Source organism: Carassius carassius, chromosome 21 (genome assembly GCF_963082965.1).
Source record: "Carassius carassius chromosome 21, fCarCar2.1, whole genome shotgun sequence".
NCBI lineage: Eukaryota > Metazoa > Chordata > Actinopteri > Cypriniformes > Cyprinidae > Carassius > Carassius carassius.
Genome location: NC_081775.1, coordinates 32,822,022 through 32,837,332, shown reverse-complemented (window position 1 = coordinate 32,837,332; position 15,311 = coordinate 32,822,022). Strand labels below are relative to the sequence as shown.

The 15,311-nt window shown below is 39.5% G+C and overlaps 2 protein-coding genes across 8 annotated transcripts in view; one reads left to right on the top strand and one right to left on the bottom strand.

The window, feature by feature from the left end:
* Window positions 1-143: 143 nt before the first annotated feature.
* Window positions 144-3,871, top strand: LOC132097284 (uncharacterized). 6 transcript variants are annotated; one of them, XM_059502914.1, is made up of 7 exons: window positions 146-366; window positions 824-888; window positions 968-1,031; window positions 1,144-1,308; window positions 2,193-2,259; window positions 3,331-3,518; window positions 3,591-3,870. In XM_059502914.1, exons 2-7 carry the CDS (start codon window positions 854-856, stop codon window positions 3,768-3,770), a joined length of 699 nt encoding a protein of 232 aa, XP_059358897.1. In that variant the 5' UTR covers window positions 146-366; window positions 824-853; the 3' UTR covers window positions 3,771-3,870. The 6 variants fall into 6 exon arrangements, with proteins under 6 accessions (XP_059358895.1, XP_059358894.1, XP_059358897.1 ...); XM_059502913.1 differs by having other exon boundaries at window positions 3,588-3,870; XM_059502915.1 differs by having other exon boundaries at window positions 150-366; window positions 3,331-3,516; window positions 3,670-3,869.
* Window positions 3,872-12,030: 8,159 nt separating this feature from the next.
* Window positions 12,031-15,311, bottom strand: part of LOC132098181 (F-actin-capping protein subunit beta isoforms 1 and 2) — a 16,819-nt gene continuing 13,538 nt past the window's right edge. The window contains exons 9-10 of one of the 2 annotated variants that reach the window (XM_059504360.1): window positions 12,709-12,818; window positions 12,031-12,675 (exon numbers count right to left, since the gene is read on the bottom strand). In XM_059504360.1, the coding sequence (XP_059360343.1) occupies window positions 12,725-12,818 (94 nt within the window). In that variant the 3' untranslated portion in view covers window positions 12,031-12,675; window positions 12,709-12,724. Of the gene's footprint in view, window positions 12,676-12,708; window positions 12,819-13,401; window positions 13,497-15,311 lie in introns of those variants that run through there. The other variant, XM_059504361.1, reaches the window with a different exon arrangement.

Below are 15,311 nucleotides of genomic sequence, written 5' to 3'. Positions count from 1 at the left end.
AAATAATAGCGTTTTTCAAGAAATCACAATTCGCGAGGTTCATATTGACGTTGTTGTTGTTGTTTATACGGGGTGTCTTCATTTGACGACTCTTCCTAAAATATATAGGTATATGACGTTACTCGTTCATTTTAAAGAGTTCGTTGGCGCGCATGCGCAGTGAGTGGAGTGCGCCAAATAACGGACGATTTCTGAGGCGAGTTTAGACTTGACATGACTCGCGCGTCGAAGTTGTTATATCGTCTGAATTAGTCAAAACATAACAACTAAGATTCAGGTTTCATATATCTCTTTAGTTTGTTTACTTTTCAAGTCAAACCTTAACCTTAAGGTCGAACTTATTCTTTCTGCTCGATGTTTGTCGAGGTAAGTGAAGTCTTATTCGTCATTATTTTTCAAAGTATAAAACTTTGTTAATATCTCGTCATTGACTTTATTCTCAAATTATCTTGGCTTTCAGCTAAGACTTTATCCTTATATTTTTAATCATTTTACTTTATTTATTAAATGGCACTAAAACGCCAAGAGTATTTTACATTTTAAATATATATATATATACTTTTTCAAATAAATGAACAAGCTTAAGATCATCTGCGAGTGAACCATATTTTACAAAAAATAACCATAGTTTTATTATAGTAAAATAAAAGTAGTATTAACCGTTTTTTTGTCTTTTTTTTTTTGGCTGATTCTGATTGATTACCATTTGTATAACCCCAGTTGTACTACAAATAACATGGTTTAGCTATGGTTATTGTAGTAAACCCATGGTTATATTTCGTCGGCTGTGGTTTAACGACAGTAATCTTGTTTGTAGCCGTAGTAAAACCATGTTTGAACAGTTTTGAGGTGAATGGCGACTCCAGTAGATCCTCAGACGCTGTCAGTGTAAGTGCATCAGTATATCAACATCAGGATGAGTTTATTAACACTATCACACACTAAACGAGTGTGTGTTCACACACAGATCAGGACGGGAGAAGAGACACGTGAGGTTTGTGGAAGTCTCACCGCGAGATGAAGACCAGAAGGTATTTATCCTCAGTGTAACTCTGTAAATGTAATCCGAAGTTACCTGTAATCAGTAGTGTATCGGTTCCAGTTACTTCAGTCAGATCTGGAGACCTGTGTGTGTTGTTTCAGGACGTGACGGAGGAGTGCGGTGCTCATCTGTCCGTGTGGTCGGCCGGTCTGTTCATCAGTAAGTGGCGCTCGGCGCAGCGCAGAGGGGTTCGAGCCCGGCTCTACACGGATGACCCCGAGTACAGACGTGTGCTGAGAGAGCAGGAGCTCCAGCTGAGATCCACCGTGAGCCTCAGATTCACCCACACACTCCCAGTGTAGAGCGCACGTGTGTGTGTGTGTGTGTGTGTCTGTGTGTGTGTGTGTGTCTGTGTGTGTGTGTGTGTGTGTGTGTGTGTGTGTGTGTCTGTGTGTGTGTGTGTGTGTGTGTGTGTGTGTCTGTGTGTGTGTGTGTCTGTGTGTGTGTGTGTGTGTGTGTGTGTGTGTGTGTGTGTGTGTGTGTGTGTGTCTGTGTGTGTGTGTGTGTGTGTGTGTGTGTGTGTGTGTGTGAGAGAGAGCAGGAGCTCCAGCTGAGATCCACCGTGAGCCTCAGATTCACCCACACACTCCCAGTGTAGAGCGCGTGTGTGTGTGTCTGTGTGTGTGTGTGTCTGTGTGTGTGTGTGTGTGTGTGTGTGTGTGTGTGTGTGTGTGTCTGTGTGTGTGTGTGTGTGTGTGTGTGTGTGTGTGTGTGTGTGTGAGAGAGAGCAGGAGCTCCAGCTGAGATCCACCGTGAGCCTCAGATTCACCCACACACTCCCAGTGTAGAGCGCACGTGTGTGTGTGTGTCTGTGTGTGTGTGTGTGTGTGTCTGTGTGTGTGTGTGTGTGTGAGAGAGAGAGAGCAGGAGCTCCAGCTGAGATCCACCGTGAGCCTCAGATTCACCCACACACTCCCAGTGTAGAGCGCGTGTGTGTGTGTGTGTGTGTGTGTGTGTGTGTGTGTGTGTGTGTGTGTGTCTGTGTGTGTGTGTGTGTGTGTGTGTGTGTGTGTGTGTGTGTGTGTGTGTGTGTGTGAGAGAGAGAGCAGGAGCTCCAGCTGAGATCCACCGTGAGCCTCAGATTCACCCACACACTCCCAGTGTAGAGAGCTCAGAGCTCACGTGTGTGTGTGTGTGTGTGTGTGTGCAGGTGCCGCTGCCGCTGGCCTCTGCTATGGACCAGGAGACACTGCACATCCTGCTGGACGTGGAGAAATGTAACACATACACACACACACACACACACACACACAGAGAACCATGACCCTGAAGGAATCTGGACTAAATAATGTCTTACATCTTTCCTGAGTCTGAAGATTACAACCATTTCTCTCATCAAAATGTTTTCCTTTCATCAAAAAACTTTGTTCTGCAATCCCAATTTTTTTTATAAAATTTTAAAAAATCTTAAAAATGTTTTTTTTCTTAGCAACTTTTTTCTAACCAAATTTTTTCTTATTAATTTTTAATCTTAGTAGTTCTCATCTCATCAATTATTTTATCATCAAATCTTTTTGAAATCAAATCTCTTCTGAAAAAACCTTTTCCTCATTGAAAAACTTCTCTCATAATTTTGTTTTAATCCAAAAAACTTATTTCATCAAAAACGTTTCTGTCATCAATGTATATAGATAATAAAAATGTTTCCCTTATAAAGGCGTTCTCTATTCGAAGCTTGTATGTAATCCCGGGTGTCTCGTATGACATTAGATGTCACGTGAAGTGATTTAGTTTTCTGACGCAGAATCTTGTGAAGAGCCTCAGGTGTGGTGCTGCAGCGACACCTGCTGGACGAGGAGCTGACAGACAGAAAACAAAGATAATTTCTAAACAGGACAAAGTACGTTTTTTTTGTAAGATGTTTTTTCTTTTTTTTTGAGACAAAAAAACTTTTTTATGAGAAAAGTTTGAGATAAAAGTTTTCTCATAAAAAAAAAATGTTTCTTAAACTTTTATCTCATACATTTTTTTTTCTTTTTTTAAATAAAAAGTTTATGAAAAGAGAAAAAAGTTTCTTGTTGAGAGAATTATTTATGAGAAATTGAAGAGAAGGGAAAGTTTGAGAAATGTAAAAAATATTTTTGAGAAAAATAAAACTTTTGGATGAAGGACAAAATCTCATGATAGGTTTAAGAAATGACAAAGAATGGAAGATTTTTTTGATGAGAGAAAAAATAATTGTTGAGGTAAAACATTATTTATATGTATATTTATTAATATGTGGGCCAGTATTTGTATTTGATGTTGGTAGTTGTGTTGAGTCAGGTGCAGTGAGGTGTGGTGTTCAGCTTACAGACGTAGCCTGGGTCCACACCACGCTCTCACCGCAGACGCTCAGAGACGAATCCAGACGCTCAGAGACAGACGATCTGCTCGAGGTGTGAGAGAGGAGCCGGAGACGAGCACCTGGAGCCGCTGGACACCCTTCAGGAGAGACATCTTCAGACGAGCTCAGAGTCCAGAGACAGAGATGAGTGTCCTGAACACCTGGAGCCGCTGGACACCTTTCAGGAGAGACAGACGAGCTCAGAGTCCAGAGACGGAGGAGACAGAGACGAGCGTCCTGAACACCTGGAGCCGCTGGACACCCTTCAGGAGAGACAGACGAGCTCAGAGTCCAGAGACAGAGGAGACAGAGACGAGCGTCCTGAACACCTGGAGCCGCTGGACACCCTTCAGGAGAGACATCTTCAGACGAGCTCAGAGTCCAGACCACACCAGTGTCTGATGAGACTACACATTAAACACTGAGGATTCACTTCAGCTCTGTGTGTTTGACAGAGAGCCTACAGTCACACACACACACACACACACACACACACACACAGAGAGACACACACTCACACACACACACACACACACACACACACACACACACACAGAGACACACACTCTCACACACACACACACACACACAGAGACACACACTCACACACACACACACACACACAGAGAGAGACACACACACACACACACACACTCACACACACACAGAGAGACACACACACACACACACACACACACACACACACAGAGAGACACACACACACTCACACACACACAGAGAGAGAGAAACACACACACACACACAGTCACACACACTCACACACACACACACACACACAGAGACACACACACACACACACACACAGAGAGAGACACACACACAGACACACACACAGAGAGAGACACATACACTCTCACACACACACACACACACAGAGAGAGACACACACACACACACACACACAGAGAGAGACACACACACAGACACACACACAGAGAGAGACACATACACTCTCACACACACACACACACACAGTCACACACACACACACACTCACACACACACACACACACAGAGAGAGAGAGACACACACACACACAGAGACACACACTCTCACACACACACACACACACACACACACAGAGAGACACACACACACACACAGAGAGAGAAACACACACACACACACACACACAGAGAGAGAGACACACACACTCACACACACAGAGAGAGACACACACACACTCACTCACTCACACACACACACACACACACAGAGAGAGACACACACACAGAGAGACACACACACACACACACACACACACACAGAGAGACACTCACACACACACAGAGAGAGAGAAACACACACACACACACAGTCACACACACTCACACACACACACACACACACAGAGACACACACACACACACACACAGAGAGAGACACACACACAGACACACACACAGAGAGAGACACATACACTCTCACACACACACACACACACAGAGAGAGACACACACACACACACACACACAGAGAGAGACACACACACAGACACACACACAGAGAGAGACACATACACTCTCACACACACACACACACACAGTCACACACACACACACTCACACACACACACACACACACACACACAGAGAGAGAGAGACACACACACACACAGAGACACACACTCTCACACACACACACACACACACAGAGACACACACTCTCACACACACACACACACACACACACACAGAGAGACACACACACACACACAGAGAGAGAAACACACACACACACACACACACAGAGAGAGAGACACACACACTCACACACACAGAGAGAGACACACACACACTCACTCACTCACACACACACACACACACACAGAGAGAGACACACACACAGAGAGACACACACACACACACACACACACACACAGAGAGACACTCACACACACACAGAGAGAGAGAAACACACACACACACACAGTCACACACACTCACACACACACACACACACACAGAGACACACACACACACACACACAGAGAGAGACACACACACAGACACACACACAGAGAGAGACACATACACTCTCACACACACACACACACACAGAGAGAGACACACACACACACACACACACAGAGAGAGACACACACACAGACACACACACAGAGAGAGACACATACACTCTCACACACACACACACACACAGTCACACACACACACACTCACACACACACACACACACACACACACAGAGAGAGAGAGACACACACACACACAGAGACACACACTCTCACACACACACACACACACACACAGAGAGACACACACACACACACAGAGAGAGAAACACACACACACACACACACACAGAGAGAGAGACACACACACTCACACACACAGAGAGAGACACACACACACTCACTCACTCACACACACACACACACACACAATCACACACACTCTCACACACACAGAGAAACACACACACACACACAGAGAGAGAGACACACACACACTCACACACACAGAGAGAGACACACACACACTCACTCACTCACACACACACACACACACACACAATCACACACACTCTCACACACACAGAGAAACACACTCACACACACAGAGAGAGAGACACACACACACTCACACACACAGAGAGAGACACACACACACACTCACTCACTCACACACACACAATCACACTCACACACACACACACAGAGACACACACACACTCACACACACAGAGAGAGACACACACACACTCACTCACACACACACACACACACACAATCACACACACAGAGAAACACACACACCATCTCACAAATCAATCTTTTCCTCTGAATTGTGAGTTTACGTCTCATTATTGTGAATGTGTGTTTGTATTAAACTCATTTCTACGCAGTGATAGCGTAAATCCTGCAGATGTGATTCAGATGAATGATTAGCGTTAGCTTGATGTGTTAAAGAGCCGTACAACACTGTGAACAAAGATTTAAAGTTTGTATGTCCCCGAACTGTACCAAAGTGAGTATAGACGTGTCCTCTCCTCCAGTGAGGTGAAATAAAGACCCTGCTGCTGCTGGAGGAGAAGACATCGTGGACACCAGAGAAAGACTCGAATCAGGAGTCGGTTCTTCATTCATCACTCGATCAGAACAGCAGCAGCTCAGCTTCAATTACTGGTTTACAACATGTGGCTTCGATGCGACGACACGACGAGAGGAAGGAAGTAAAAGTGCTTCACGTCATGTAAACACGTTTAGCAGTGGATCAGATCAGAGGTGTCACGTGAAGGAGACACAAACACACACACGTCTGTCAGCATCTGATTCAGACACTTGAAACCTTTCATCACAATATGGTACCTGGTACAATTTTGTTATATGTTACATTATTACCCAGCTCCAAATATAAAGTTAATAACATAAACTTATTTCTATATAGAAAGCTGGACGTATAGTATAGTTGGATATATAGCAAAACGTAACTCTAATATCGCGCAGTTCTCTATATAAAGTCGTATATATATTATAGTTTAATATAAAGCAGAATGTAAACATCACTGATGAATCAGTCGTTACCTGCTCGTGATGATGCCGTCTAGCCCCGCCCCCTGGAGCTCGCGAGGAGGCGGAGTCTCCAGAGCGATTGATGAGTGACAGCTGCTTCTGCGCGACACGATCACATGTTAACACTGAACACTACACTACTGGGCAGCAGCACTGATAGATAGACACAGAGTTAGTTATCACTATAGATACAAATAATCATCATTATAGCTATCACGGTTTTGATCATTACATTTATAGTTATCATTATGGTTATAGTATAGTTAATAGTAGCCGAGTACAAGATTATTTCAATGGTAACACAATGTCTGTTTTCACAGGACGAATTATTGAGGTTTTTAAGATTTCTAATGATTTATGATGATTACTAAAATATGTGATAGGGAAAAAACTAAAGTACAATATTGTTGTATGTCATTTTCAAAAGTGTAAGTATAAAGTAAAAGTATAATGTGATTGCCTTATTTTATGAATTACTTAGAAATTAAATTAATTATTATTAATTAAATTCTTAACGCACCTCTATTAATGAATAAAAACGACACAAAACATGATCCTGGAGCTCAAAACCAGTCTTAAGGGTTAATTTTTCTAAACTGAGACGTATTCATCATCTGAAGCTGAATAAATCATCTCTCATTGATGTGTGGTTAATATATTTGACTGAGATACAACTATTAGAGAATCACTTCTAGTCAGTTTATCTGCTGGTTCATAATTAATAAATACTTGAGAGTAGTTTAAGTGTTCATTATGAGCTCTTGTCAGTCTGATAACATGTGTGTCAGCATTAAAGTGTATCTTTGCAGTGCAGATTTAGTTTGTGAAGGATGAAAATAACAGTACATTGATGCTTGGTTCATGCTTCAGAAACTGCTGTACTCTGCTCGTGTCCCAAGCTAAAATAATCCTCATTCATAAGATCAGAGCAGGCTGAAGTACAGTCTATGACCAACTTACAGGAGTTTAAAAGAATGCAATCTTAAAGAAATAATACCTGTGGGTGATTATAACTTGAACTGGGAAGATTAATTAAAGAGGAAAACTGTTGCAGATAAGTCATTAAAGGGCCAACTAGAATCACTAAATCTTCTAACACACAGTTAGATGTAATATTTGCTAATAAACCTGAACGGATAATCAAGAGTTAGAATTGAATCACTGGGTTATCTGATCATCATTTAACTTTAGTTGCACAGATTTAGTTAAAACAGATTTAAAATAACATCGTGACCTCCACTATGTTATAGGATTTCTGCTGGAAGTAAATGATTAAATACATTAATAAAGTACATTCCTCTATGAACAACAAATGGCAAACAGAGATTTAAACACCATGAACAAACTCTTTTATTTCTCACCTTACAGTTTTACAAAACAGTGAGCAAGTTTGTGCCATCATATGATACACAACTTTAAACGACATACTTATCAGATGACATGCTTTTAATATCAAAACAGAGGAATATGAGAGAATATTTAACATCTGCTGGCCCTTGACGATGGGCTGCCTCTGACAGTGGTTCTCGTAAAATAATATGTATTATTAGGCTACATTTACATTTAGCAGACGCTTTTATCCAAAGCGACTTACAGATGAAGACAGTGGAAGCAATCAAAAACAACAAAAAGAGCAATGATGTTTTATTATTATTATCATGCAATATTTATTGTACGATCAGTATTTATTTGACAGTGCCTTTGTATTTGTGTACTGGTCACATTAATGTTGTTGTATCATATAGTCCTCTTATGATCTAGTAAATTTTGTCTAATCTCCTATTACTTTGTTTAATTTAGTTTGTTTTGTTGCGAAGAACGTTGTTTGAGTTCACCGAGTACTGTACTGTACACACTGTTTATGGTTGAAATGATTACTTTGACAAAATTACCATTTAGTATGACCCAAACAAAACCTTTATTTTACTATTGAAATAATTTGATGACCCTACTGCTGATTTAAAAAATACAATCCCATTGCTGTCATTCTTGAATACTGAAAATAATAAAATTATTATTTTTATTATACATTTTCTCTTGTGTTTTTTCCCTGAAAATACTATTTAATGTTATTACACTGGCCTGACACCTACTGACTTGGCTTACACATTATGTCTCATTTTTTGGAAAATGTTCATATTTCCTTTATGATTAATGGGGCATTCGAACAACATGACCAGAAAATAAATACAAAACCAGTCCTAAATGAAAGCAAACAAGTTGACAAAAAGATAGAATCCAATAATTGATGATAATGTAGCATAATGGGAGATTTTTAAGCAATTTCTGTAGGCCAGACATTTTTTTGACCGGGAACACCACAAATGAAAAGTTCAACATTTCAAAACAAATGTCCTGGTAAAACTTTAAAGAACACTATTATGATGTTAAATATTGATAAACTTATTCACAAAAAAAACGTATAAATACAAAACCAGTATTAATTTAATAAAAACAAGTGAACAAAGAGATTGAGGTATTTGATGATAATATAGAATAACTAGCGATTTACTAAAACATTTTTGTATCCATTAAACCTGTCCTGTTGGAGCTACAGTCAAGTGTTTTTTGCACACACAGTCTATAAGGCAAGATGCAAAGGCACTGTCAAAAAATAAATACTGATCGTACAATAAATATTGCGTGATTATAATAATACTTTAGATATTATTATTAATAATACATATTATTTTACGAGAACTAAATTCATCCTAGTTTAACAAACTAAATGTGATTAAATATCAATTTAAATGGCGATGAAAAGCAGGTTTTATGGGAAGAGCATTGCGAGATGATAAAGTTGGTGCAGTAAATAATTTAAGTGTAAAACTTTTCATTCCGTTGACGACCGTCTCCAGTCGCGTTCTTGCATCCGTTAGCTGTTTGTTAATCAGACAACGCTTCTATGTTCGTTCTTGGTGCCAACTGTGGAAAAAAGATCAATAAAAGGCTTCTAATAAACCGCTGAAGGTTTAACTGCAAGCACTGCGTTCAACTCATAGACTGTAAAAAAAAGATGGACGACTCGCCTTCGCTCTCTTCCATTGGTCAAAACTGAAGCCGCCAGTGTCTCGATATGGCGCTGACATCTTGGACTTGCGCCTGCGCAGATAGCGATCTAGGGACCAGTTCTGCGCAGTAGCTATGCGCAGTAGCAAGCAGGAAGTAAAGCCTTAAAGCCGCGAAATCAACGGCCCCGCCCCTGTGCCCCGCCCTCACTCTCCCTCGCAGAATGCACATACCGTAATCTGCACTGTTTTGGAAGTGGAGTCCTGCTCCTGTGAACTCTGTCTGCTCCGTTCCACTACAATCTCATTAAAATAAGGTAAATACAATCTCCTCAGTCCTCCGAAGATCATGAAAAAAGCCTGTTGACGCTTCAGTGCCTCCTCGGCTCAGAGAGCTGTCAATCACAGCTGTCAATCACGACGTCACACCACCGTTTTTAGAGCATTAAATAACCTAAATAAACCTAAATAATCTAAAAAACAACTTTTTTAAAAAACGAACACTTGAATTTACATTAGCGTGATACAAACTACAGTAAATGACAAAAAACAGCTTCGGAAAAAAGATATTTGAAGGGTAATTTTGTTTAGTTGGTCTCGCGTCCCATTGAATAACATGGGGAGGCGGGGTTTATGACCTATACTAGGACCACTCACCAGGGGGCGATCGAGACGTTTTGGCTTCACTTTTCAGGGCTTGTGCGGCACGCTTGGTTCAACTGGGTGACGCGCGTGCACGCGAAGGGGATTTGTCCGGGGAGTCGGTACAACACCGGAAGTAAATTTCCCATTCATTTCTCCCATTGACTTTCGGGAAAATCCGTATCTAAAGAGTTTTAGAGCATGTGTGAGGATAACCAGCTACGGCTGAACTCATAAGCATACAACATATCATTTCGAGTGAAAAAAGTAAGAGAAAATCCAAAAAAAAGTCAAAAGGTACAAGACTGTGTACATATTTTCATTTCGAGTGAAGGAACTACTCATCCCATAAACCACCGCGCCTCACTGAAGTCGACTGAAGCCACAACCGCGAACGAGCCTTTGCGCGATTTACTAATCTGACGACGGCTGCGCGAACTTTTTCCAGTAATTTTATTTTATATAGTGAATGTGCAGTAATAGCAGTTCTTTCAGTATTAATCGTGTAAATAAATAGTGTTTTATATAGGTATTGTGTATTGATTTTTATATTTATCATCGTGTATTTGATATATCGTGTGCGTGTGTGAAAGTGGTTACCGATAACGTCAGCAACATGGTGCAGTGTACAAGTTTTACTACGGTTGGTTTTGACATTATTAGTGTTTTCACACAATTTATCAATTACACCTATTTTTTTTACTGACATCAATTTTTCCCCTCATTTTGAGAACTCATTTTTAAACGTTATTTTTTTTCTTGATTAGCAGTTTGTGGATTATAAAATAACATACACTTTTGTTTTATTAAAATTCATTAAGAACCCGTTAGCATCAAACCATTTCTTTAAAATTCTCATTTAAACGCAGGCTTGTTCCGAATGTTTTCCAGAAGAATATAAATTTATCTAAACAAAAAATGACATCTTTCAATACTCAAGACACCTTACAAATATCATTTATATACAGTGCAAACCATGTAGGCAGTGCCTAACACTGAGCCCTGTGGTACACCACAAGTAACCTTCAGTAAATCACGCTTCATGCCAACATATTGATATCTATATATCAAGATACCTTCCCAACCATAAATAAGCTAGCCCTCTTATACCATCTTTCTAATTTCATCAGCAGTAAGCCATAATCAATTGCTTCAAAAGATTTTTTAAAAAGTTTCCCTGTTTATAAAAACTATAAAGATTTGTCTCACTGCGATCTGAATCTTTATATCTCTTCAATCAACTTCATGTGATTATTTGTTCTATTAAGATTAAATCACCAGACCATTCAAAGCGACAAGTGTGTGATTTGTGATAATGACAGGGCTACTTAGAAAAATGAATAAATGTTTATGAAATATTGATTACCGGTAGCTGATGATGTGAGAAGAGAGTGATTGTGACAGAGCCGCACAATGACCTGTGAGAAAACCAGTTTTATACAACACAAAGCACGCAGGTTCAGTTTTTCCTGTTTTTTATTGTTGCTGGAGGCCCTAATACAACATAAACCGTAAGCTTTACAAAAAAAAAACAAAAGCAAAAAAAGACCTAAAGAAAAAAAAGGTGAACTTGACAAATAATTATCCAACCCAAAGAAAACAAGGAAACCGTCTGACGCTCCCAGATGGACATAGAGGGGAATATGTTTGCTGCATCATGACACGTTAAAAACATGACGTTAAACACACTCGCGCAAAACACACACTCGTCTGCATGGACTCGAGCAGAAGTTTTAATATTAACAGCAAGACAATAGTCAGAATACATACATACGTGTGGATATTTATATATATATATATATTTATATTAATATAATCACCCGCTCCTCGTTTATTCCTGACACGTGTACGTGACACTACAAGAAAACTTGTTCTTCTGATGGCAAGAGAAAAGCTCCGCCCCCACTGCGATGACATCACCGAGAGCCAATCAGACGCTGTCTTAATACTACATGATTACAGAGCAGAGAGAGAGAGAGACGGGTGAGGTGATATACGAGCCGAAATACAAAAACAAGAAGCTTAGCCTTTTCTCCTTTTTCCTTTGTTTAGCACAGACGGAGACAGTGGTGAGGTGGAGAGACATAGTGTGAGACAGACAGACTGAGAGAGAGAGAGAGAGAGAGAGAGAGAGACACGGAGGGGATTGTCTCTAGCTCTGCTGTTTGCTGCGCTGGTTAAGAGCGTGCATCAGGTCGTTCTTCAGAGCCTCCTGCTTCGATTTATCCGCCAGCATCTGAACGCTCCTGAAACACACCAAAGAGACGAGGGAACAGAGAGGGAAACAGGTTTAGTTCATCAGCAGACAGAGAACAGGGTTCTGGAGTGCTCTCACATTAACTCCACATGCTGTTAAACAACAAACACATACCACCTTATCTCAGATACTCACTTTATTAAACAGCAAAACACTCAAGACGTGTGTATTCAAGTCAATGAGATCTCTTATTTTGAAATGTCTATGCTTTATTACTTCAGCTGCTCATTCAAAAAGATGAATAAATATCCATTTTACATGTTATAATAAAAAACGGTAACAAACACTGTCAATTCATCATTGGTGCTTCATAATGATTAATACTTTTATTATTCGATTTAAGATTTAAGACTTTTAATAGCCTTTTAAGGAGCCATGTAAACCCTGAGAAACTCAACTGTGCAATAAAAGTGAATCGACCTCCTAAACACTGCATTACACTACAGTTTAAACCATACTGGAGGTCTATGAACACTCGTTAATACTGATGAGCAGTACCCAGAATGCACCTGCATGCAGTTAGTGTCTCTGTTAAGGAGGTGTGCAGGCGGACACACACAAACATCTCTGACCCTAGTCAATGTAGATCTGACGCTGGGTCAGAACCTGAGAGAGCTCCCTCTGCAGCTGACGGTACTTTTGATTATCTGGGAGAGACTCGATAGATCTGGAGCCCCACGACAACAAACCACAGACACACAGACAGAGAGTGAAAACATGAGGAAACCTCAACAGAATCTGTAATAAACCTGACTCTGTGATGCATCTAAATCTGTAATGAATGAAACTCTGTAATGGATTGGAATCTATAATGAATCTGACTCTTTGATTAATCTGAATCTGTAATGTATCGGACCGATAATAAATCTGGTATGAATCTGAAATGCATGTGACTCTGTAATGAATCTGAATCTGTAATGAATGAAACTCTGTAATGGGTTGGACTCTATAATGAATCTGTAATTAAACCCTGTAATGCATAGGACTCTGCCGTGAATCTGTAATAATTCAGACTCTGTAATGGATTAGGCTCTGTCATGAATCTGTAATGAATCTGAATCTGTAATGATTCGGACTCTGTAATGGATTGGACTCTGTCATGAATCTGTAATGAATTTGAATCTGTAATTAATTAAACTCTGTAATGCATAGGACTCTGCCATGAATCTGTAATAATTCAGGCTCTGTAATGGATTGGGCTTTGTCATGAATCTGTAATGAATCTGAATCTGTAATGAATTGGTAATGAATCTTACTGTGTAATGTATTGGACCAATAATGAATCTGTAATGAATGTGACTAATGAATCTGAATCTGTAATGAATTAAACTATGTAATGGATTGGACTCAATAATGAATATGAAATTAATTTGAATCTGTAATGAATTAAACTCTGTAATGCATAGGACTCTGCCATGAATCTGTAATGAATCTGAGTCTGTAGTGAATTTGTAATGAATTTGAATCTGTAATGAATTTGTAATGAATCTGACTGTGTAATGAATTGGTAATGAATCTGACTGTGTATTGAATCTGAATCTGTAATGATTCGGACTCTGTAATGGATTGGACTCTGTCATGAACCTGTAATGAATTTGAATCTGTAATTAATTAAACTCTGTAATGCATAGGACTCTGCCATGAATCTGTAATAATTCAGGCTCTGTAATGGATTGGGCTTTGTCATGAATCTGTAATGAATCTGAATCTGTAATGAATTGGTAATGAATCTCACTGTGTAATGTATTGGACCAATAATGAATCTGTAATGAATGTGACTAATGAATCTGAATCTGTAATGAATTAAACTATGTAATGGATTGGACTCAATAATGAATCTGAAATTAATTTGAATCTGTAATGAATTAAACTCTGTAATGCATAGGACTCTGCCATGAATCTGTAATGAATCTGAGTCTGTAGTGAATTTGTAATGAATTTGAATCTGTAATGAATTGGTAATGAATCTGACTGTGTAATGAATCTGAATCTGTAATGATTCGGACCCTGTAATGGATTGGACTCTGTCATGAATCTGTAATGAATTTGAATCTGTAATGAATCCAAACCTGTAATGAATTGGTAATGAATCTGACTGTGTAATGAATCTGAATCTGTAATGATTCGGACTCTGTAATGGATTGGACTCTGTCATGAATCTAAAGGTGATTCTTTAATGAATCCAAATCTGTCATGAATCTGTAATGAACCTGAAATGTAATGATTCTGAATCTGTATACAAAATAATAATAAAAAAAAAACATTAAATATTAAGTAAGTATATTCGTTAATGTAATAAGTGACTCAATAAAACAAAATAACTGTATTGGACATTTATATGAGAAATGTGGAAGCTGGGTAAGAAATCTTTTTTATCTGATTCATAGAAGAAAAACACGTCAGTCTATTCAGTATTTTTGCTGGCTGTGTGCAATACCATACAACACGACTGGTACCATCTGATTCATAAACAAATGACTCT

Bases quoted from the DNA above. Each gene is read 5' to 3' on its own strand.
- LOC132097284 (XM_059502912.1), top strand. From the start codon at position 854: ATGGCGACTCCAGTAGATCCTCAGACGCTGTCAGT. The intron at 889-967 runs GTAAGTGCATCA...GTTCACACACAG, and splicing joins GATCCTCAGACGCTGTCAGT to ATCAGGACGGGAGAAGAGAC. The intron at 1,032-1,143 runs GTATTTATCCTC...GTGTTGTTTCAG, and splicing joins CGCGAGATGAAGACCAGAAG to GACGTGACGGAGGAGTGCGG.